This window comes from Pogoniulus pusillus, chromosome 13 (assembly GCF_015220805.1).
Source record: "Pogoniulus pusillus isolate bPogPus1 chromosome 13, bPogPus1.pri, whole genome shotgun sequence".
Classification (NCBI taxonomy): Eukaryota; Metazoa; Chordata; class Aves; order Piciformes; family Lybiidae; genus Pogoniulus; species Pogoniulus pusillus.
Genome location: NC_087276.1, coordinates 22334438 through 22359080, shown reverse-complemented (window position 1 = coordinate 22359080; position 24643 = coordinate 22334438). Strand labels below are relative to the sequence as shown.

At 49.7% G+C, this 24643-nt stretch overlaps 1 protein-coding gene across 3 annotated transcripts in view; it reads left to right on the top strand.

Annotated features, from left to right (window-relative positions):
* Positions 1 to 24643, top strand: part of LOC135180776 (uncharacterized) — a 78879-nt gene that overhangs the window by 44245 nt on the left and 9991 nt on the right. The window contains exons 1-9 of one of the 3 annotated variants that reach the window (XM_064153517.1): positions 14082 to 15495; positions 16119 to 16432; positions 16883 to 17009; positions 17875 to 17968; positions 19284 to 19434; positions 20320 to 20479; positions 20963 to 21088; positions 22656 to 22718; positions 24053 to 24175. In XM_064153517.1, the coding sequence (XP_064009587.1) occupies positions 16327 to 16432; positions 16883 to 17009; positions 17875 to 17968; positions 19284 to 19434; positions 20320 to 20479; positions 20963 to 21088; positions 22656 to 22718; positions 24053 to 24175 (950 nt within the window). In that variant the 5' untranslated portion in view covers positions 14082 to 15495; positions 16119 to 16326. Of the gene's footprint in view, positions 1 to 14081; positions 15502 to 16118; positions 16433 to 16882; positions 17010 to 17874; positions 17969 to 19283; positions 19435 to 20319; positions 20480 to 20962; positions 21089 to 22655; positions 22719 to 24052; positions 24176 to 24643 lie in introns of those variants that run through there. The other 2 variants (XM_064153518.1, XM_064153519.1) reach the window with 2 other exon arrangements.

Genomic DNA, 24643 nt, shown 5'->3' with positions numbered 1-24643 from the left:
CAAGGTCAGCTATAGGAATCATAGAGTCATTAGGGCTGGAAAAGACCTCACACCCAACCTTCTGTCCAACACCTCAAAGGCCACTAGACCATGTCCCAAAGAACCACGTCTGCCTGTGTGCTGAACACCTCCAGGGCTGGTGACCTGGAGTACTGCATCCAGTTTTGGAGCCCCTATTGCAAGAGGCATGTGGAGATGCTGGAGTGTGTCCAGAGAAGGGCCAGGAGGATGCTCAAAGGGCTGCAGCAGCTCTGTTATGAGGACAGACTGAAAGAGTTGGGGCTGTTCAGTCTGGAGAAGAGGAGGCTCTAAGGTGACCTTCTTGTGGCCTTCCAGGATCTGAAGGGGACCTACAAAAAAGCTGGGGAGGGACTTTTTAGGCGATCAGGGAGAGGACTGAGGGGAATGGAGCAAAGCTGGAGGTGGGGAGATTCAGAGTGGACGTGAGGAGGAAGTTGTTGAGCATGAGAGTGGTGAGAGGCTGGAATGGGTTGCCCACGGAGGTGGTTGAGGCCCCATGGCTGGAGGTGTTTAAGGCCAGGCTGGCTGAGGCTGTGGGCAGCCTGCTCTAGGGTAGGGTGTCCCTGCCCATGGCACAGGAGTTGGAACTAAATGATCCTTATGGTCCCTTCCAACCCTGACTGCTCCTGTGATTCTGTGACTCCACCACCTCCCCGGGCAGCCCCTTCCAATGCCTGACCACTCTTGCAGCACAGAAGTCACCTAACTCCCCAGATGCTGGGTCCCCATCTGGGACCCCGACTCCAGCTGGAGGCACCAGGAGCTCCAGGCAATGCTGACTTGTGTTACTCCCAGCAGGAAAACTTTTCTCTCCCTGCTGGGTGTGCCTGTGTATTCCTGGTGGGAAGCCAGGACCTTTCCCTCCATTTGGGAGCACAGAAAGCTCCTCTCTTGGCCAACCTTTTGTCATGGTGGAGTCACACAGTATCACAGTATCATCAGGGTTGGAAGAGACCTCATAGATCATCAAGTCTTGGTCTTTCTGTGCTGTATTTAAGATGGTGTGAAGGGAGAGGTGTGGGTCTGGGAGATGCTGTCTAAAACTTGTTTGGAGCCTTTGCTGGATAAGTCCCTGTGGAATTTAATTTAAAGGAGCTGACGCCAGTGGGATCCATGCCAGCACTGCCAGCTCTTGAACTCTTCCCACCAGCTGCCTGCAGGACTCTTGCTTTCTTTAGTTGAAGGCTAAAAGCCACCTAAAACTGTTTAAGGTCCTGAAAAAAGTGATTTTTTTTTCCCCTCTCCAATTCTCCTTTTTTTGCTGTGGAAACAACATCTGCTGTAAAACTCTGCTGGCCAGGGGCAGTGGGAGCGGATACCACTTATCGGGCTTTGGCTGGCGGAGGCAGTGACTGGTTCCCAGTAGAAAGTGCCTCAGCCTGGGCCCCGTGATCATGGTGTATACCAAAGTGGTGTCTCATCTGTCTGCAAGCTGGACAGATTAGATGTAAGCAGGGAGGAGGGAGAAAAAGGAAAGAGAGAGAGGGATACGAAAGTGCGGAGGGGACTGGAACGTCTCCTTTGCGAGGAGAGACTGAGGCTTTGGGGTCTGCAGGAGAGCAGGCTGAGGGTGGATCTCATCAGTGCTGGTCAGTACTTTAAGGGTGGGTGTCAAGAGGATGGCACCAGGCTTCTTTTAGTGGTGTCCAGAGACACGACAAGGAGTAACAGGCACAAACTGGAACATAAAGAGTTCCATCTAAACACGAGGAGGAACCTCTTTAATGTAAGGGTGACAGAGCCCTGGAGCAGGCTGCCCAGAGAGGTGCTGGAGTCTCCATCTCTGGAGACATTCCAACCTGGACATGTTCCTCTGAGACCCCATCCCTGGAGGCGTTTAAGGCTGGGCTGGATGAGGCTGTGGCCAGGCTGATCTAGGGTAGGCTGTCCCTGCCCGTAGCAGGGGGGTTGAAACTATGTGCTCCTTGTGGTCCCTTCCAACCCTGACTGCTTCTGTGATTCTGTGACTCTGACTTGGCAGGGGGATGATTTCCAGAGGTCCTTTCTAACCCCTATCATGCTGGAATTCTGAAACCCCACCTGTGGAGACATTCAAGGCCCAAGCTGATGTGGCCCTGAGCAGCCTGATCTAGTTGGAGATGCCCCTGCTCACTGGTTAGACCACACCTTGAGTACTGTGTTCAGTTCTGGGCCCCCCAGTTTAGGAGGGACATTGAGATGCTTGAGCGTGTCCAGAGAAGGGCGACGAGGCTGGGGAGAGGCCTTGAGCACAGCCCTACGAGGAGAGGCTGAGGGAGCTGGGATTGGTTAGCCTGGAGAAGAGGAGGCTCAGGGGTGACCTTATTGCTGTCTACAACTACCTGAGGGGTGGTTGTGGCCAGGAGGAGGTTGCTCTCTTCTCTCAGGTGGCCAGCACCAGAACGAGAGGACACAGCCTCAGGCTGCGCCAGGGGAGATTTAGGCTGGAGGTGAGGAGAAAGTTCTTCCCTGAGAGAGTCATTGGACACTGGAATGGGCTGCCCGGGGAGGTGGTGGAGTCGCCGTCCCTGGAGCTGTTCAAGGCAGGATTGGACATGGCACTTGGTGCCATGGTCTAGCCTTGAGCTCTGTGGTGAAGGGTTGGACTTGATGATCTGTGAGGTCTCTTCCAACCTTGGTGATACTGTGATACTGTGCTACCTTTGAAGGTATCCTCCAGCCCAATGCATTGTGTGGTTCTGAGGAATCCAAACGCTCCTAGGACACAAAGTCAGGCTGCAGAGTCCATGAGGTAGCAATGTCTGTTCCTGGGCTTTAACTGAAGAGTGCCATCTCCGAAGAAGCAGGAAAATGGTCAGGAGCGAGCATGAAACATGTAAGATTGCAGAATTCAAAAGGATAAACATTATTTGATACCTTATTTATAGGGCACCCCAGGGGAAAGGTAAAGGTTTCAGAAAAGAAAGAAGCACTTTAATTTTATCTGGAGATTTTCCAACAATAAAATCTAATCCATCATTCTCTCTGTGTGACTGCTCCTAATGAAAATTTAGAGGCTGTGACTGAAATTTAGAATTCACCAGGGGCACCATTAGGAAGATGTCTAGCAGCTATGCAAAACCTGTTATATCATAGCCCCTGCCAAAGGCTGGGGAAGAGTGGGGTGTGAAAAGGACAGCTCTGCATTTGGCGCGCCGAGGCTCGGCAGCGCCCAGCCTTCCTCTCCCAGGTGGCGGCAGAGGTGGTGGGATTCCTGGAGAATCCAGGGCAGACAGGTCATCCATAGGCTTCTCTCACAGAATGAGTTGGGTTGGAAGGGACCTCAAAGATTAGCCAGTTCCAACCCCCCTGCCATAGGCAGCGACACTTCCCTCTAGACCAGGTTGCTCAAGGTCTCGTCCAGCCTGGTCTTAAACACTTCCAGCAGCCACAGCTTCTCTGGGCAACCTGTTCCAGTGTCCCCTCACCCTCACTGGAAAGAATTTCCTCCTAATCTCCAGGCTAAATCTGCCCTCTTCCAGCCCAAAGCTATTGCCCCTTGTCCTATCACTACCAGCCCTTGTAAAAAGTCCCTCTCTATCTCTCCTGTAGCCTACTTCAAGTATGGAAAGGCCACCAGAAGGTCTCCCTGGAGCCTCCTCTTCTCCATGCTGAACAGCCCCAACTGCCTCAGCCTGTCCCCACAGAGGAGGTGCTCCAGCCCATGCAGTGGTGGAGACCCCATCCCTGGAGGGGTTTCAGTGCGATGGAGATGTGGTGCTGAGGGCCATGGTTAGTTGCCTGGCAGAAGAGACCAACCCCACCTGGCTACAGCCTCCCTTCAGGTAGCTGTAGACAGCAATGAGGTCTGCCCTGAGCCTCCTCTTCTGCAGGCTGCACACCCCCAGCTCCCTCAGCCTCTCCTCACAGGGCTGTGCTCCAGGCCCCTAACCAGCTTTGTCACCCTTCTCTGGGCACATTCCAGTATCTCAACATCTCTCTTGAATTGAGTAGTCCAGAACAGTTGGACTCAATATCTTACAAGTCTTTTCCAACCAAAATGATCCTACTATTCTGTGATACTATGAGCACTGTCCTGGAACCAGCAAAACCATCAGCCTGTGCTTGGTGCTATACAGCCAAGGGTGACCTGGAGGGGAAGTTTGACCATCTCTAATCACTCCCAATCCCCTGTGCTTTATTTTTAATGAAAGCAGATCACCAGACTGCTTTTTGATGGTGTGTGTGGGGGGGGAACCAACCAAAAAGCCAACCCCAAAACCAGGGGGCTTTGATTATGAAGACACTAATATGAAATTACTGAAGAGCTTGGATGTACCTCATGAATCAGTTGAATACCAAAGTCACTGCCAATTATTCAACTGATTCAAAATGAGACTCCATCAGAAAATGTTAAATCACAGGATAAAGCTGTCCTGGGAAGGGCTTTAGCAATCAAAATTCTCTCAAAGAAGAAAAAGCTTTTTCTGAAAGCAGGGGTAAGGAGTAGGGGGATGGGGAGGGGGGGGGAAAGAAAAGGTTAGAGCTTAAGCCAGACACTGTATAGTAATGCCAGATGTTAAACATTGACTTAAATTATTGGCAACTCTCAACTGCAAAGAGCCTCATACTACTGGTTGCAGAGCTATGCCACTGACTTTGTAATCTGTGGAATGGGCTTCAATATTCCTTTTAATTTTCTGCCTGTGGATAGCAGGCAATTTGGATTAGCTTCCACACAATAATAACCTCCTAATTCCCAGCAGATGAGCACAAGTCTTCTGCAACATCAAAAAAACCCCAAGGCCCTGCTTAATAGGTAACCTTTCATGGCATGTGTCTTGAAATGATATGACTCTGATGGACTTGTGTAATTAAGCACAAGAAAAGCCTGGAACTGCTCTGAATCACCAAATGGTTGGGGTTGGAAGGCACCTCTGGAGATCATCAAGACCAACCTCCACCTCCCCTGCCAAGGCAGCTTCACTGAGAGAAGGTCACACAGGAACGTGTCCAGGTGGGTTTGGAATGTCTCCAGAGAGGGAGACTCCAGCACCTCTCTGAGCAGCCTGCTCCAGGGCTCTGTCACCCTTAAATCTTTACATTCTAGAAGTCTGTCTTCATGCAGCCTGCCCTACAGACATCAGAAGGCACCTAGAGAGTCCAGCAGTCCCAAAAGCAGAATGAAGATAGGGCTGGGTGCTAGGTTGGACTGGATGAGCTTGGAGGTCTCTTCCAACCTGGTTGATTCTATGATTCTATGAAAGAGCATTCACAGGCTTGCAGGTCAATTTTCTCTGCCCCCAGCATCTGCCTTTGAAAACCACTGCCATGAATCCCCACAGCTGGAGCATGCTGATACCATGAAAGGGTACAGCAAAGGGCTACAAAGATGGTTAGGGGACATCTCTCCCATGAAGAAAGGATGAGGGACTCAGGGCTGTTTAGCCTGGAGAAGAGAGAAATAATAGGGGGGATCTCATCAATGCTGATGCATAGTTAGAGGGTGGGGGTCAGGAGGATGAGACCAGGCTTTTTCAGTGGTGTCCAGTGACAGGACAAGGGGTAACAGGCACAAACTTGAACATGAGGCATTCCACCTAAACATGAGGAGGGACGTCTTTAATTCAAGGGTAATGGAGCACTGGAACAGGCTGTCCAGAGAGGTGGTGGAGTCTCCATCTCTGGAGTCATTCAAAGCTCACCTGGACACTGTCCTGGGCAACCTGTTGTTGGTGACTCTACTTTAGCATTGGAGTTGGGCTTGATGATCTCCAGAGATCCCTTCCAACCCCTATCACTCTCTGATAACAAGATCACTTGGGACAGGGCTTGCTCTGTCCCCATCTCTCTGTTTGGGTTCTCAGGATTCTCACAGTGGCTCTGATTCCTCCCTCTCCTTCATGTATTGCTCCCATCCCACATCACCCCTCCTGTCACTGTGCTGCAGGATCTGGGGAGCAGGACTGACACCTGTTTGTGTGTTCATGCACACCAGCCTGGTGTGTGCAATCCTTTGTAACTCCAGCCAGGTGTCCTGCAGCAACCCTCCTGCACGGTGTCAGTGAGCACCTGTCCATCCATGGCTGAAGAAAATGGGATGTAGACACTTCCTGACTGTCTAGGGCTGGTGTGGGGACTGTCCCATCCCTGAGCAGCTCAGGCATGTCTCTTCCCATTGCTCTGCAGCATGACCACAAGATCAGGCATCTCATGCCTTGCAGGGTGGTTTGGGTGGGAAGAGACCATTTAAAGGCATCCAGTCCAACCCCCTGCAGTCAGCAGGGACATGCCTAACTAGAGCATGTTGCTCAGAGCCCCAGACAACCTGAACTAGAATGGTCCAGGGATGGACCACCTTTATTAATGCTAATAAATAATTATAATAAACATCATTATGTTAATAAACATGAATAGATGTCTATAAATATCTGAGGGCTGGGGGCCAGGAGGGTGAGGACAGGTTCTTCTCACTTGCTCCCTGTGATAGGACAAGGAGCAATGAATCTAAGCTGCAGCACAGGAGGCTCTACCTCAACACAAGGGGGAACTTCTTGACTGTAAGTGTCACAGAGCACTGGCACAGGCTGCCCAGAGAGGTTGTGGAGTCTTCTTCTCTGGAGACTTTCAAGGCCTGTCTGGATGTGTTCCTGTGTGACCTGAGCTAGACTATGTGGCCCTGCTCTGGCAGGGGTGGTTGGACTCGATGATCTCTTTGGGTCCCTTTCAACTCCTAACACCCTGTGATCCTGTGAACCACCTCTCTGGGCAAGCTGGGTCAAGGTCTCACCACCTCCATATCACCATCACAAGGTTTGTTCCCTCCTTGTGCTGGGTTTGGGGATGTGTTAGGAGTAAAGGGGGCAGAGTTCCAGCTCGGTCTGTTCTCCAGCTGCCCACTCTTGTGTTGTGCAAACAATAAAAGTCCCCAGCACAGCCACAAACCTACATGGCCCTTGAGGTCCCTGGAGGCAGGAGAACAATCCTGTAGCATGATCTGCTTGCTGCAAACCTGGGTTCAGGCTGGAGTAACAAAACTCAGCTGCTCAGATGAGCCAAAGCCCGAAGCCTACATTTCCTTTTGGTTTGACTTCCCCCTCTTCCCCTCCTCTTTCATCCATACAGAGCTGTGAGCATTTGAGAGCACGGAGAGCAGGGCTGGGTTTGTTCCTGCCTCTGCAGCAAAAGTCCTTGCTGGAAGATGGGTGAAACAGCAGCTAGGAAAGGGTCAAAACACATCCCAGCCCCCCGGCTGTGAGCAAGGGAAAAATGCTGGCAGAGCAAACCTTGCCACAGGAATAAAAGGTTGTCCTGACTCTTCATATTACTCCACATGGGGTGAGTAAAACTGTCAGGCAGACTGAAGCCTCTGATACACACAAAGGGGAATAAAAACTCATTAAAGCTCTAAAAGGAAACTCTATTAAACTACCAAATACCAAGTGGAGGAGACTCCATCGCCCTCGTGCTAGAGAAGTGTCAGGGTTTGAAGGGTTTGAAGGGTTTGAGGGAGCCTGCCTCTTTTTTTTGTTGTTGTTGTTTTTTCTCCTGCCAGGATTTTCTTCCCTGAAAGCAGAGGAAATGTGTTTTGTGGAGAGCCAGGTGGGACGAGGGGCAGGGAGAGTGTCAAAGAGCACTGATAATATTTCAGGGTCTCACTAGGAGCCTGAAATAGGAAAGGGATTTAGTCAGCTTTCAGTGAGGAGGAGGAGGAGGAGGAGAGTGCTAGCAGATTTTTGAAGGCATTCCAAGGAGGTTCAGCTTCATCTGGTTCTTAAATCGAGGGTTCTTGGCTGCTGCTGTGCTGAGGTAGGGAGCATCTCCACTTCTCTCCTGCCTGGGATGCAGGCTGGCTTGGAGCCAGCAGGGAATTAACACGGGTGGGTCCTTCTGATTCTCCTGCCCTGGCTTGGCTGTTGTCTCCCTGCAAAACCACCAAACCAGACCATTTTTACAAGGCCTGAAGTACCCTGAGAACACAGCATCTCCTTTCTGCTTTATTTGGTCTTAGGGAAGGAAAGAAACGATGAGGGGAAAGAGCAAAAGGGACCATTTCCTTCCAAGCATGAAACTCCACCTCGTCCTCTTAGAGCTGCCACGACTGATGCCTGCTTTCCAGTGCCTCGTGGTTGATGGAGGTGGTGGAGTCACCAACCCTGGATGTGTTTCAAAGTCATTTGGATGTGGTGCTTGAGGATATGGTTTAAGGCTGGACCTTGTAGTGTTGGGCTATCTGTTGGACTTGTTGAGAGGCTTTTCCAACCTAAATGTTTCTGTGATTCTCTGACTCTTAAACTGAGTTGTCCTGGGGCTGTAGCAGAGCTTCAGCCCTTCCTCGAGACCAGAAGAAAGAGCCATGTGGGGAACAAGATATGGTGAATACTTCACCCAGAGCAATTCCTCCTCCATCAGCCACCCCATGGTCCTCTTCTCAAGCATCTTCTGTGTGGAGTCTCTAGTGCCTTCTATCCATGAATGCTACCAAGGCTTCTCAATGGCTTGGTGTCAAGGGTTAGGGGCTGGGCTGGCCACCAGACAAGTGACAGACACTATGAACACCTCTGCCTTCCCAAAGGGAAGCAAAAGGGAATAAGGGAAAGAGACTGATGGGGTCTAAACCAGCTGGGATGGAATGATAGAATCATTTCAGTCAGAAAAGACCTTCAAGACCTTCCAACTGTTGTCTAAGTCTATCAAGTCTGGTGCTAAACTATGGAAACAACAGTAAGAAGAAGAAAATTAAATGGATACAAAGAGATACAAACCAGCATAGAGCCCAAGCCCTGATGGCAGTGATGGCACCATTGGTACCACTGATGCCAGGGGCAGGCACTGGGGAAGTCCCAGACCAGATTCAGCAGCAGATGGGAAGTGGATTCAGGAGCTAGATTCTGGAACTGGATTCAGCAACACAGGGACCAGGGTCAAGGGCAGAAAAGCACAGAGTCCTCCTGGGACATCAGCCAGTGAAGAAGAGGCTTAACCCTGGTGATCCTTCAGCTTTCTCCTGAAGATGCCATCCATGGGATGCAAGCCTTTGTTGGGCAGCTGGGGGTCACCTGTCCTGTCTGCTCCTCCCAGTAGCTTCCACCTCTGACTTGCTGCACCTCATGATGGAGCACCAGATGTGGCAGTGCCCTTGGTGTGTAGAGAAGCAAGTCTCTGGCAGAGCCTTTCCACAGCCCAACCCTAGGCAGGAACTCTTCCCATCAGCTTCTCCTTGCTATAAGCAGCCCTTGGCTGTGCAGAGCTGCCCTGAACTGCAGAAGGTGCCCGAGCTGAGCAGAGCCTGAGCTGGGAAGTCAAATCCCTGATCAGAATTGGTTCTCGAAGCAGGACAGTTGTGGATTTTTGCCCTATCCATTCCTAGATTTGCAGTTTTCTGACCATAGCTGAACTCAGAAGACATAAATGGAAGGTTTCTCTCTCTGTGTCACACCACATCTCTTACCACAACACTTTTAGGACCTTGTTACCTTTGGGATTCTTACCCACTGCCCATTTGGTTGAAACAGGCACCAAACTTCAGTAAATAGCAGGGTTGGGGCTGTGGGGGATGCATTCCCATGGGGACCTTCACCACAGAAATCTCATTTCCTCACAAGCCCAAGGTTTAAGCAGAAGCTTGTTTCTTAGTTAGACACAGGCAGAGAGCTGCTAAGGCAGGTCCCGAACTAAGGCAGTTTTCTTGCTCTGCTCCCTTTTCTTACTGCACAGTAATGCTTGCTTCTTCTCAACCCTCCTGTTGAATCAGGGCTTTTGGAGAACAAGGGTGGTCTCAGCAGCATCAGGATTCAAAGAAGACCCATTATTCACACCTTATGACCACCTAAGTCCTGTTTCTGAGTGAAACCTGAGCAGAGCTGATTCCACGCAGCAGCCCTTTGCAATGCACGAGGAGGGACTTCAAAGACTAAACCAGGGGAGAACCCAACTTCATGTCACTTTGGAACATCTGCCTGTTAATAGAGGCAGTGAATCTGCAGAGACCAAAGGGAGCTAGGTAAAAAACACAGCTCTTTTCCCAGAAGCTCAGTTAGAAGTATCCCTTATGCAGTACCAGCCCTGAACATCCTATTCTGGGCCAGACACTGGTCTAGGGTAGGGTGTCCCTGCCCATGGCAGGGGGGTTGGAAGTAGATGATCTTTGTGGTCCCTTCCAACCCTGACTGATTCTATGACTCTGTGATTCTGTGACATGAGTCAGCTCTGAGTGCCTGCAAAGACCTGCAGCACCTTGGTTGGGCTCAGCAGATTGATGGATTAACACTTGCCCATGTGGAACTGTAAGTTTCAATCCTCTGAGCCTCTTCCAGTCAACTGATCCATCCCAAGGCTTTCATCAGGTACAAACAGGCCTTTGGCTTTCCACAGGAAGAAGCAGCAGGAAATAAAAGTGGGACATGAAAGGTTTTGGTGATGGGACATTTTAATGGTCTGTTCACTCTGCAGCTCTGCTGCTGTGGTCAGGGAGAAATTCCTCTAGAGCTTCAGAAGCTGATGGATGAAAGGTCACTCCTCTGGCCCTCAGCTGTTCATTCCCAGGGGGCAGAAAACCTCTGCAGCAAAAGAAGCGTGGCCAGAAGGTTGAGAGAGATGATTCTGCCACTTTGCTCTGGTGAGTACTCACCTGGAGTGCCGTGTCCAGCTCTGCAGCCCTCAGCACTGAAAGGATGTGGATCTGAGAGAACTGGTCCAGAGGAGGCCAGGAAAATGATCACGAGGCTGGAGAACCTCTGCTACAAGGACAGGCTGAGGGAGCTGAGGTTGTTCAGCCTGGAGAAGGAAGGCTCTGCAACTACAGCAGCTTGCTCAGAGCCCCAAACAACCTGACTTGAAACGGTTCCACGGGTGAGACATCTCCCACTTCACTGGGAAACCTGGGCCAGGGTCTCATCACCCTCAGGGCCAAAGATTTCTTCCTTCTCTCTAGTCTGAATCTCTCTTTTAGTTCAAGCCATCACCCCTTGTCCTGTCACAACAGGACCTGCTCAAAAGTCTGTTCCCGGCATTTTGCTCATCCCCTCTAAGTACTGTAAAGCCACCAGAAGGACACCCTGGAGCTTACTCTTCTCCAGGCTGAACAACCCCAACTCTCAGCCTGTCCTCACAGCAGAGAGCTTCCAGCCCTTGCATCATTTTTGCAGCCTTTCTCTGGGCCTGCTCCAACAGGTCCACATCTCCCTGCTGTGCTGAGGAGCAGCAGAAGAGCTCCAAAGGACACTGACCTACCAGCTCAAGAGCGTGCAGCAGGAGCCTATGACGCCAGTCCCAGACCATGAGCCTTGCTAGGACTGGGCAGAAACCCTTCTGTGGCAGAGCAGGCTGAGCTCAGGCGATGGGAGATTTAACCAGCATATTTGACACCCACACCACTAAAAATAGGCTGCCGACGCCAACTCTTCATCTGGGAAGAGAGGAAACACCGCACCAGCGTCGCTGCCTGTCGCATGAGACACAGCCCTGAAGTCCTGACCATATTTAGCCATAAGATCAGCTCCTAGGAACACTTCTCAGAGCGGGGAGTTGAGAAAAAAATTACTTCTGGCCAAGTGCCAGTTCTGCTTTTCTTATTTCTCCTGCTATCTCCATCCTTCATTTCGCCACCACCGAGCTCCCGGAGGCTGTGGTGCTGCAGAGGGCAACGGCGCGGAGGAAACGATGCCTCTGCTGAAACCAGGCCACCTCCTTCGGGGGCAGCTTTGGATCGGTCGTTGCAGGCACAGAAACTTGAAACAGTTTTGCCCCAATGTGTTGAAAGCACCGAAGACATGAGAGATTATTCATGGAATAAATATTCCTTGGCAGGGTTTGCCTGCAAGGCATGAATCCCCCAGGCGGCACCGGGCGGCGTCTGCAGCCGCTTACGCAGCCAGGTGATCGGATCTGAGCTGGCTCAAGAGCTCCTGGCATGCAGACAGGCAATCGGGGAGCTGCTTATAGGATTCAGTATCATAGAATCATAGAATCAAGCAGGTTGGAAGAGACCTCCAAGATCATCCACCTCAACCTAGCACCCAGCCCTGTCCAGTCAACCAGACCATGGCACTAAGTGCCTCATCCAGGCTTTGCTTCAACAGCTCCAGGGACGGTGACTCCACCACCTCCCTGGGCAGCCCATTCCAATGCCAATCACTCTCTCTGCCAACAACTTCCTCCTAACATCCAGCCTAGACCTGCCCTGGCACAACTTGAGACTATGTCCCCTTCTTCTGTTGCTGCTTGCCTGGCAGAAGAGACCAACCCCACCTGGCTACAGCCTCCCTTCAGGCAGCTGTAGACAGCAATGAGGTCTGCCCTGAGCCTCCTCTTCTGCAGGCTGCACACCCCCAGCTCCCTCAGCCTCTCCTCACAGGGCTGTGTTCCAGGCCTCTCACCAGCTTTGTCACCCTTCTCTGGGCATGTTCCAGTATCTCAACATCTCCTCACATCCAGCCTAGACCTCCCCTGGCACAACTTGAAACTCTGTCCCCTTGTCCTGTTGCTGGTTGCCTGGCAGAAGAGACCAACCCCACCTGGCTAAGTTGTTGCCAGAGAGAGTGATTGGCATTGGAATGGGCTGCCCAGGGAGGTGGTGGAGTCACCATCCCTGGAGCTGTTGAAGCAAAGCCTGGATGAGGCACTTAGTGCCATGGTCTGGTTGACTGGACAGGGCTGGGTGCTAGGTTTTTGTGGATGATCTTGGAGGTCTCTTCCAACCTGCTTGATTCTATGATTCTAACCCTACCCTTGGCACACGAATGACACCAGCTCCTTCATATGATTTAAGGCAGTCTGTGCTTAAGTTAAAACACTTCCTAAATGCTCCTTAACTATTAATTACCAGGAATGAAAAATTCCCTGAGAATCACCTCCCCTCCCAGGTGCTGCCATAGTTGTGATGCTCCTGAGCATTTTTAACCACCAATATGTTGCTTTGAACACCAGGAAAAGAAAAAAGGAGGGGGGGGGGAAGTCTTTATACTCCCCTGACTGCTTTTCCCCACAGCAACAGTGATGCCTTTGCCAACAGCACAGGTTAATGTACTGCAGTTTTACATTTCCAGCTTTCCATGTTTCAGAATTTCCATTTTTGAGCTCCTTTCTGTCTGGCCAGGGACCTGTCTGAGCCTGTATGAAGCTCTGGTACCATCTAGTGTTGCTAGGGAATTCCTTCACTAATGGATGTGGCCTTTTTCCTTGCAAGTCTCCTGCTGGGGTGGCAGTAGGAAACGCCTGTGGTGACAGAACGTGGAGATGAGGCATAACCACATGCAGTGAAAGCATTTCCTCTGCCAGCAGCTGTTGCTCTGGACGTGGTGGCTTGGGATGAGTGTCTCCAGCACTGACTGTAAGGGAGTCACACAGATTCTGCCCATGGTAGGGGTTAGAAGGGATCTTTGGAGATCATCCAGTCTAACTCCCCCTGCTAAAACAGGGCACCCACAGCAGCTTGCCCAGCATCACAATGCCCAGCTGGGGTTGGAAGCTCTCCAGACAAGGAGACTTCACAACCTCTCTGGGCAGCCTGCTCCAGGGCACTCTCACAACAAAGAGTTTTTCCTCTTGGTCAGATGGAACCTCCTGTGCTGGTGCAGTTTGTTACTCCTCCCCAGATGCAGGACTCTGCACTTGTCCTTGTTGAACCTCATCTGGTTCCTCTGTGCCCAGCTCTCAGTCTGTCCAGGTCTCTGGATGGCTGCACAGCCTGCAGCTGGATCAGCCAAGCCTCCCAGCTTGGTGTCCTCAGCAAACTTGCTGAGCAGACTCTGTCTGTCTGTCTGTGCCCTCATCAATGTCTCTGGTGAAGATGTTGAACATCTGGACTGGCCCCAGCACTGATCCCTGGGGGACACCACTGGTCACAGCTCTCCAGCTGGACCTGGCACCATTGCTCACCACCTTCTGAACTCTATCTTGCAACCAGTTCCTAACCCACCTCCCTGCCTGCTCTTCCATCCCACACTTGCTCAGCTTGCTCACTAAAATGCCATGGGAGATGGTGTCAAAGGCCTTGCTAAGGTCAAGGTGGACTACATCCACTGCTCTCCCTGCATCTACCCATTCAGTTATGGCATCATAAAATGCTGTCAGTTTAGTTAAGCATGACGTCCCCTTGGTAAATTCATGCCTACTAACTCCTGGTAACCTTCTCTTCCAAGTGCCTTGAGATGCCCTGCAGCAGGATCTGTTCCATCACTTTTCCAGGGATGGAGGTGAGGCTGGCTGCTCTGTAGTTCCCTGGAACCTCTTTCTTGCCCTTTTTGAAGACTGGAATGCCATTGGCTCTCCTCCGGCCCTCAGGCACCTCTCCTGTCTGCCACCAGTTGGCAATGATGATGGAGAGTGGCAGAGCGATAACATCAGGCAGTTCTCTCAGCACCCTTGGGTGCATCTCATCGGGGCCCACGGACTTGTTAATCTCCAGTACATCCCTGTCCTTCTTGAACTGAGGAGGACAGAACTGGCTGTAGCCTCACCAGGGCAGAGCAGAGCAGCAGGAGAACCTCCCTGGACCTGGCATGTGTGTAGATGGTCCCCTCTGGCGCTTGGCCATGAAGATGCCCAATGGGAGGAGGTGTAGTCAGCACAAGAAGTGCATGAACCTGATGGAGAGGGTCCAGGTGAGGGCCATGAAGATGATGGGGGGCTGGAGCAGCTCTCTGCTTCCACGGACAGGCTGTGGGAGCTGGGGTTGTTCATGCAGAGGGTTGCAGGGAGGGCTAGCAGCAGCCTGCCAGTACCTGAAGGGGACCCCAAGAAGGCTGCAGAGAGACTGTTTGCAAAGGCCTGAGGGACAGGATGAGGGCAATGGTTTGGAATGAGAGCAGAGCAGGTTTAGGTTGGGTGTGAGGAACAAGTTCTGTGCCATGAGGCTGCTGGAACACTGCAGCAGGTTGCCCAGGGAGGAAGCTGAGGCATCGTTCATGAAGTTATTGAAGGTGAGGCTGGAGAAGGCTCTGAGCAACCTGCTGTAGCGGAGGACGTCCCTGCTGCATGCAGGGGGGGTTGGACCGGATGACCTTTTAGAAGTCCCTGCTGACCCAAACCGTTCTTAAGCACGATCCAAGTGAGGCTGGACGAGGCTCTCAGCCGCCTGCTCTAACAGAGGATGTTCCTGCTGCTAGCAGGGGCTTGGCCGGCATGACCTCTCGTGGTCCCTTCCAACCCAACGCATACTATCGTTCATCCCCTCCCTCTGCCCGCGCTGCAGTGCCAAAAAGCCGCTGTCCCCGTCGGCCGGGGGCCGGTGCAGCGCTGCCCCAAGCACCGCCGCCAGCCGGGCTGCGTTCAGCTCTGCGTCCGGCGCTGCCCTCACCAAAGATGGCGGCCCCATAGCGCGGCCTCGGCCCTGCCAGGGCGGAAGTCGCGCGGGGCGGCGTCACGGCGCCGCTGGTTCCGGGTTCGCCGCTCCGGAAGCGCTCCCCCGTTCAAAGAGTGGCGGGGCTGGGAGGCCTGCGGGCGGCGGCGGCTCGGGCCCGGCGGTGCGCAGCGCAGCGGGGCCGGGCCTGGGGAGGCTTGTGGCGAGGGAGAGCCCCCGCAGAGAAGCGGCACGAATCGGAGGAGCGAGTCCTGGTGAGAGTGAGCGAGGGGCGGAGGTGGGGGCAATTTGTTGGCGCCCGATGAGGCCGAGTGGGAGGCGGGAGAGAGAAGACGGTTGGGAGGGGGCAGTTGAAGGAGTGCGCGCAGGCCGTTAGGGGTCCGAAGAACCAGCGAGGGGGACAAGGAGGCAGTTGGAGGGGTGCGAGAGCTGGGGGGGCGAGGAGGCAGTTGGGAGGGCAGTTGAAGGGCATAGGGGCCAGTCGAGGTGTGGAGCCGGGCTAAGGGTCAGTTAAGGGGGGAGAGGGGGCTCCGTGGGGCTTGGAGTGGGGCAGGAGGGGATAAATCGAGTTGGCTCAGGAGGACTTGTGGCGGGGAAGGGGAGAGACTGAGTGGGGATTGCGGCGTGGGAGATGAGGGTGCACTACTTCGAGGTGGGAGGGTTGGAAGTTTGAGGAGAGGGACTAAACTGGTCCTCGTCAGCCGTGTCTGGTGCCTGGAGTCTACAAGTGGCACAGAAATTATTGTGAACAGTAGTTATTAGATACTCTTTCAAAGGCAGTCTCACCAATGAGCAGAGGAAGATAACATCCTATCTTTTGAGCCTTTTATCTTTCTTTCCCTTCCCCCCCCCCCCCCCCCCCCTTCTTTGTTTCCAGAGTTCTGTCAACTTTGAATGGAAGCTGAAATGGGGGTTTTGAGCTGCAGACTGCTGTACATTTGAATGCTTCTGACCCTAGTGTAACTTAACATAGATGAAGAGTTTGGAGCTCTGTGAAGTCATCTTCTTTCCTTCCTGAGGAAAGGACTTTCCAAGTAGAAGCTATCTTTGAGTCTGCCAAAGAATTCCACTGCAGTTCAATAACCATGGGGCCGTTGAAAAATGAAAAGGAAGAGGGGAGTGTAATCTTGATCAGTGATGATGAAGCTGAGAGCACACTTGAGAGCTCAGTTCTGTTAGTGGACTCCTTGGGTAAGTGGTCTTTTTGCCAGTGATTACTTTTGAAGTAGACTGAACTGTTGCTTTTGTGATCTGCTTGGAGTGTGTCTTTCTGCTGCTAGGAAGAGAAAAGTACTTTGAAAATTAATAAAACCAGGGGAAACCTCCATTTACTCTTAACTTGGGAGATTTCTTTGGTGGCACTTTAAAGGCTGCTGCTGTGTGCCTTAAAAATACTACAAAGCTAGCTGAGGCTGAGCCTCTTCCATGTCAGTTGCACCCTTTTTGCTTAAATCACCTCTGTTTTGATCATGTCTGGAATTTTTTGGTCTCAGACTGTATGAGATGCCATAATTCATGCCTTAAGGTGGTTTTAAAAGGTAAGTATCAAAAACTGGTTGAATTTGTAATGGAGTTGTAGTTACCTTTTATAATTAATTTCAACCAAATATTCTCTCTCTTTTTTCTTTTTCTTCCCTTCAGAGAAATCTTCCCTGGAAGAGCAGAAATCTGAAGTTGTGGATGAGGAATGTGAACTGGTGGTTACCTTCTGCAAACAAGCAAAAGTGATGCCTCATGCAAGATATGACTGTACCATCCACCCCTTTGAGTATGTTCAGTCATGGGGAGGCTAATGGGGAGAGGGGGAGGGAGTTCCTCTCACATTTAGTCCATCTCCACTTTCTTCAGGAGATGGTTAAACACAGAATCCTAGAATGGGTTGACTTAGAAAGGACCTTCAAGATCATCCAGTTCCAACCCCCTGCCACAGACAGGGACACCTCCCATCAGAGCAGGTTGCTCAAGGCTGCATCCAACCTGGCCTTGAACACCTCCACGGAGGAAGCATCCACAGCCTCCCCAGGGAACCTGTTCCAGTGTCTCACCACCCTCACTGCAAAGAACCTTTTCCTAACATCCAGTCTATATTTCCCCTCTTCCAGCTTAAGGCCATTGCCCCATGGCCTGTCACTACCAGCCCTAGTAAAAAGTCCCTCCCTAGCTCTCCTGTAGCCATCTTCAGGTACTGAAAGGCCACCAGAAGGTCTTCTCTTCAAGCTGAACAGCCCTAACTCTCAGCCAGGGCTGACAGAGGTGCTCCAGCCTCTGATGATCTTTGCAGCCTTCTCTGGACCCACTCCAACAATTAAGTACTTCAGAAGGGATTTTTATGTGTACTTCTAAATCCAAGGACTGCTGTTAAATATTAGCATCCACTAGAATGAAAAATAAGCAGGAATTGTTGATCTTCTATAGCAGAACATTTAGAAAGTTCTTACTAATTCTGAAAATATAACCAAAGTGTTCTAAGCTCTGGCTCAGGATCTCGAGCTGGCAACCATGGCTGTTAAAAGCACAGCTGTGTATTTGACCTGCTCTGATTTTCTTTGGGTGATAGCAGCAACACTTACCTGTGCTCATGCTCTCCTCTGTAGCTTGTTTCATAAGTAACCTTCTGGTTTTCAACTCTGCAGGCGAGCAGAATGTGATACTTGCTTACCCCTTGGGAAAAATGCTGATATTTGTAACCAGTGCTACTGCTACATTTGTGACAAACTGGCTTCTGAGGTAAGGAACCAAGAAATGTACCGTTTTGAGTAAGTGATGGAGAGTGGTGATTCTTTTTGCCCCACTGCTCTGGTGAGAGAGACCTCATCTGGAGTGCTGTGTCCAGGTCTGGAGCCCTCGACACAGGAGAGGCATAGACCTGATGAAGCAGGTCCAGAGGAGGGCCACAAATAGGATCAGGGGGCTGAAACACCTCTGCTACAAGGACAGCCTGAGGGAGCTGGGGTTGTTCAGCCTGGAGAAGAGAAGGCTCCAGGGAGACCTCAGAGCAGCCTGCCAGGACCTGAAGGGGCTCCAAGCAGGCTGCAGAGGGACTGTTTGCAAAGGCCTGCAGTGACAGGATGAAGGCAATGGTTTGGAATGAGAGCAGAGCAGATTTAGATTGGATGTGAGGAGCAAGTTCTGCACCATGAGTGTGCTGGAACACTGCAGCAGGTTGCCCAAGGGGGTAGCTGAGGCACCGTTCATGAAGTTATTCAAGGTGAAGCTGGACAAGGCTGTGAGCAACCTGCTCTAGTGGAGGATGTCCCTGCTGCATTCAGGGGGTTTGGACTGGATGACCTTTTAGAAGTCCCTTCTGATCCAAACCGTTCTTAAGCACACTCAATGAATAAGTGATATGTGACATTTGATTGTCTGAACAGTTCCTCTCCCAAATACCTTCACCACAGTGCTACTAGAAGTGTGATCACCACCTGGGGTTGTTTCCAGTAGTCCAGCCAATTCTTGGAGTAGAATTCACTTGATTTGAGCAGATCTTCTTCCCATCTGCCTCAGGCACATGGAGTGTTTCCCAGTTTCAGTCACAGAATGCCAACTTGCAAGAAACCCTAAATATCCTGTCTGGTCCAACCTTTCTTTTGGTTTGCTGCTCTCTGCAATAGACAACAAACTCAAGCTTTTTTCCCTCCTGAAGAGCAGGGGGAGAGGTTGAGTGGGTGGAGTTTGTTTGGGTTTTTCTTGGAATTAGATAAACTTTGAACTGTAAAAGAATTTGAGCTGAACATACAAAAAAATCTCTTACTGATTTATCATGGGGAGGTTGCCGGCCTGGAGTATCTCTGTAAGGTGTTGAGGAGTGAGGGTAAATGTCTGTGGGCTTGTTCTTTCTAAGCCATGTTGGCTTCTTGCCCTGACTGTCCAAACACCTCCCTGTGGCTTTGTCTAGCTGTGTAAAGGATGAAATGAGTTCTAGTCCTCCTCTCAGGCTGAGAAACTTAACTTCTCATTTGGGTATTTTCTCTCCAGTTGAGCAACTTTCTCTGTTTTTGCTTTTGGTTTTGTTTTGGTTTTCATTCCTGCTTCATGAAAATAGTGCCAGAACTGGACAGTCACTTCCATCTGTCACTGCAATGCACACAACAAAAGCAAGTTCTGGAAGGACCAACGTGACTTTGCCTTGGCTGGTGTTCTGGTCATGTTCAACTTGGAGCTCACAGAGATCGACGCAGAGCTTCGGCACGGCGGTAGGTGTTAGGCTTTCATCCTGTCCTCATCTCTGTGCCTTGGTGAATGGCTTCTTTGGTCCTCAGTCAGGAAAGCATAGAATGGCTTCAGTTGGAAAGGACCTTAAAAATCACCTGGTTTCAACTCTTCCTGACATGGACAGGGACACCTCCCACTAGACCACATAGCTTAAAGCCTCATCCAGCCTGATCTTGACTACTTCCAGGGATGAGGTGTCTGCAGCTTCTCTGGGCAACCTGTTCCAATGTTTCACCGCCCTGATGGTAAAGAACTTCTTCCTAATGTCCAGCCTAAATCTGCTCTAGTTTCAAACCGTTGCCTCTTGTCCTATCACTTATCAGAAGTCCCACTCCAGCTCTCCTGTAGCCCCGTTCAGGTACTGGAAGGCTGCTCTAAGGTCTCCCCAGAGCCTTCTCTGCTCCCAGCTGAACAGACCCACCTTTCTCAGCCTGTCTTTGTAGGATAGGCACTTCAGCCCTGTAATTTTCTTTGTGGTTTTCTGGACACTCCAACAGATTCCTGACCTTCTTGTGTTGGAGAGTTCTAGAACTGGGCACAGTAGTCCATGGAGGGCTCTCACAAGAGCAGAGTAGAGGGGCAACTCTCCTCGTTAAAGCTTTGATATGTTTTTAAGAATGCAGCTTTGCTGTTGCTGCCCTTTCTGGGCCATAACCTAAGCAAACACAGGTCTGCAGGTCCAGTTTGTATGTTTCCTGCTTTCTTCCTCTGAAAGAAGCAACAAAGTTTGTTGCACCAGTCAGTGCAAGTACCTTTGTAAATACTCTACCTGAATGCTTCTGATTCTTTGTTTCTTTTAGTCAAATAAAATAGTAATTAAAAAGACCACATAACACCAACAGTTTGACATCTCTTTAATTTCTTAGGAAATCTTCTAATCAAGTTCATCCAGGAGCTTTCTATGGAATATAATAAGTATCTGGTTGGAGAAAGAGTGTCTCTCACACATGAATGCTTCTGCCTCCCTAAACTGCCTCCTGGGAAATGCAGCATCTGCAGGTCGCGCAACACAGAGGTTGTGTACAGGTGAGTGACAGCAGAGCTCAACTCCTGCTAGCAGCATGTGCTGGTCAGCATGGCTTTGATTTTCATTATCAGGTGATAATCAGAATCATGAGATCTGATACATCAGAAACACGGTGGAGACAACTTGCTTGTCCAGGAAGCTATTAACTTGCAATTGAATGTCAGTTAATACACCTTAAATACAACTTGAAATACAGTATCTTGCTATGCAAGACACTTGAGAATGTCTCTTATCATTGTAAGCTGGGAAAGCATGAAAATCAAGCCCATATTTGTGCTAATTTGGTTGTTAGGAGGATTCAGCTTTTGCTCAATGATGTATACCTTTTAAAATACTTGTGCAAAGGCCTCTTTGCTACCTTAGAGATGATTTTCAAGGAGAGGCAAGTCAGTTGGCTCTGAAAGCATAGAACCATCATTAACTGTCTGATTTATGAAGTTCCATCCTTTGCAGACCCTTTAAAGATGACTTCCCTTTCTTAGGTATTCTGGAGTCTTTACACTGGTATCAAGATTTTTAAGCCAGGCAGAAAAAGAGAGTCCTAAAGCTGCTGCTGTCATGCTTCTGGGAGCAGCTAAAGAGATAACAAGTCATAAAGACCCTGCTTCGTAAGTATCCAGTTCCATATCTAGTGTCTAATCTCCTTTTGTGTCTCAAAGGGAGGAAACTAAGTGAGAGAGTTCTGGCTTTTCCTTTATGAAGAGCAAGGACAGTGGAAGGATCACAGCCCTGGCTGCAGCATAGCAGGAGGAACATGAGTCCACCTGAGGGAGAAATGAGATTGGTTACAGGGAGCGATTTAGGGGGAAAGAGAAGGTCAAAGGTTGGATGTGAGGTGGGGGGAAGGAAAGTTAAATGAGATTTGAGTCATCAGGAAAGGAGATGCTCTTCAACTAGGGGAAGGAATTTGAGATAGGGCCTGGGAGGAGGGAGCATGACAGACAGCAGATGGTGGCAGGCAGGGTTCATTCCTCAGAAGAAGGTGCAGGAATAGAGGAGCTTTCCTAAGGGGAGAGTGCTCAAGCTGCTTTGTATGAAGATACATCTGCTTCTAGAAGGAAGGGAGGATGAGCTGTTCCTTGGGTAATAAGTTTTAGATACCTCCCATAAGTCTGGAAGCTGACCTGTCAGCTGGCAGGACTGCATGATAAATAAATAAACCCAGACTTTGAAATGTTTCACTCTTTACTACTTGTGCTGGTTATTTTCTTGTTTATATTGTGACTGTTTCATGATTTGATCACTGTCCGGATTGAGGAACCTTGCAGAGCTTTGCAACACCTAAATACTTTGGAGCTTGAACTGAAGGCTTTTTACAAAAGGGAAGTAAATATGGTGTGGGTTGGTTTGACAGGCCAAAACCAACAACTCCTCTGCAATTCTTTGAGGAACCTGGTCTAGTGGAAGGTGACCCTGCCCACAGCAGAGGATTGGAACTAGGTGATCTTTAAGGTCCCTTCCAACCCAAACTGTGATATGAATCTTAAGAACTCTCAAAGTTCACAAGGGGCAGACTGGGTGCACTGTTTGTAGGTCTCCCTTTGTCCATTTATTGTGAGTTGTGAGTCACTGTGGTTAGATGGGATGGTGATAGACAGCCCTGTAACAGCAAAGATGAGCCCTTGAGTATCTAACACAGCAGGTTAGAAGGTTTTGTTCTGCTGCTTTAAGCAGAGCTAAAGTTAATTTTTTTTTTGAGATGGAAGAGGGCAGATTGAGACTGGGTCTTAAGAAGAAATTCTTCCCAGTGAGAGTGGTGAGACACTGGCACAGGTTACCCAGGGAGGTTGTGGCTGCTCCCTTCCTGGAGATGTTCAAGGCCAGGTTGGATGAGGCCTTGAGTGACCTGTTCTAGTGGGAGGTGTCCCTGCCTATGGCAGAGAGGTTGAAAATAGATCATCTCTTTCAAGGTCTTTTCCAACTCAAGCCATTGTATGATTTATGCTGCTTGGGTCAGGGGAAGGTGTGCTTCAGGTACTGCTGTGTAACAGTTCTCATTCTAGAACATGTTTCATGCTTTGAGGACTTGTTTCATCTATTTGGAGCCCTTCTGACTAGCAGGACAGCTCCCAGTGCCATCTTGAAGTGTTTTCCTTGACAGCTGAGTGTAGAGAAGAGGGAAAAGGCAGGCAAACCAGCAAAAAATTAAGTGGTGCTTTTTTCCTTCCCTCTTAGAAACTGCCAGAACCTTCATCTTCCTGATTCATTAAAGGTTGCTGTCCCTTGTCTGTTGCAGAGGTAAGACTTTGAAGTGACAGAGAGATGGTTGCTGGCATTTCAAATGCTTTTCAAATTACTTCTGTTCAACATTGTGAAGAGAAGAGAACATTTTAGCTCTTAAAAGCCAAAAGTAAATGGGCATGGATGTATAATCTTATGGTCAGTGGCCTCAGGAACTCTTTGCCATGGAACACAATCCCCACTGCACTCAGCCCTTGTTTGAGCAGAGCAAAAGTAGCCTTCTGCTGCCTGTGCAAAGACTGCAGATGGGCAGCAACAGGCAGAAGGATATAAACAACATGAAGCCATCGGCCTGACAAACAATGGACTAAAGGTCCTGCACTTTTAAACTACAAATCAGGACTTCTAAGAAGCTCTGCTTAATGTCAGTCCCTTCCAGTGAAAGGCAAGGATAGATACATGCCTTATTTAGAGCCACATCAACACTCAAACCCTTTTTTTGCTGCCTCAAAGGAGAGGAACTCAATGGGAAACTGAAAATCAAGATGATGGATTACTTCTGAAGTGTAGTCTAGGAGTGTTCTGTAAGGGCAAATCAGAAGGCAGTGTCAGGGTTAGTAAACCCAAAAGTGAACAGTGTCTCTTGAAGATCAAAAGAGGAGTCTTGTGATGCTCCACTGGAATGAAGTAGTCAGGGATCTGACATAGTGAAGTCCCCCTAGAGGCTGATGAATGAGGACATCAAGCTCACTTGGCTTAATTTCTCATTTTACCTTTGTATTTCACCTTCAACCCCAAACCCACTTGAAACAGAACATTAATGAACTAAGAAATTAACTTTTCTGAGGAGAGCTCAAAAACAGTTCTATATTCTCACCTCTTATTTGAAATAAATGACAGCTCTAACCTAAATCCTGTGTCAGTTTTCATTCTAAGCTACTTCATTCTAAACATCCAGGACTTTTTCTTACTTTCAAAAGAACAGGAAAAGGAATTTCTACTCTTGAAATTGAAGGAAACAAAACTTTTTGCACCAGGGAGTCATCCCAGTGAAGGCAAAAACAGTTTCACTGGCTGTGAAGCTGCCAGGAGCTCAGGTTGCTTTGTGTTGCTGCAGTAAATACTGACTGGAAGTATTTGAGTTAAAACTTAAGCTCAAGAGCCTTGGTTTCACTGCTGTTTAAGAATAAGTCACCACAATACACTGTTACCCACTACATATCTAAAAGCACAGATTTAAACAGATCCAAACTATGACACTTAACCAAAGCAAAAATCCCCATATCTTTTTTTTTTCCCATAGGATTCCAAAACCTCAACAACTTTGTAGCAATTCATCCCCCTTGAAGAGATTTTGATTTTCCTTTTTCCTTTTTCCCTTTTCAAAACAGAATCACAACCAAACTTCAGAAGATGCTGGTGCTGTGTGACTTCCCAAAAACTTTGTATGAGAAGTTTGTTAGTTTCTTTCAGTACATCTCACTTCCCTGTCACTGTTTTGGCTTCTCCAATAGGTATGTGCTGCTTTAAGGGGGTGGTTCTTCACTATGGAATGGTTCTTTTGAGAGTTAGATGTGAGCAGTCTCATAGAATTGCAGACTTATTGAAGTTGGAAAGCAACATGAAGATCATAAAGTCCAACTAATAGCCCAGCACCACATCTTCCACAGCATGTAAACCCCTCCAGGGATGGGGACTCCACTGATGCCCTGGGCAGCTTGGGCCAGGCCTTGACAACCTTCAAAAGGAAGAAACTATTCTTCATGTCCAACCTAAACCTACCCTGGGGCAACTTGAGGCCATTTCCTTTTCTCCTGTCACTTGTTCCTTGAGAGGAGAAACCAACCCCTAGCCTGGCTTTAGCCTCCTTTCAGAGAGCTGTAGTGAGCCAGAAAGTCTCTCCTCAGCTTCTTTTTCTCCAGGCTGAGCAATGTCAGTTCCCCAGCTGCTCTTCTCCAGACCCTTCACCAGCTTCATTGCCT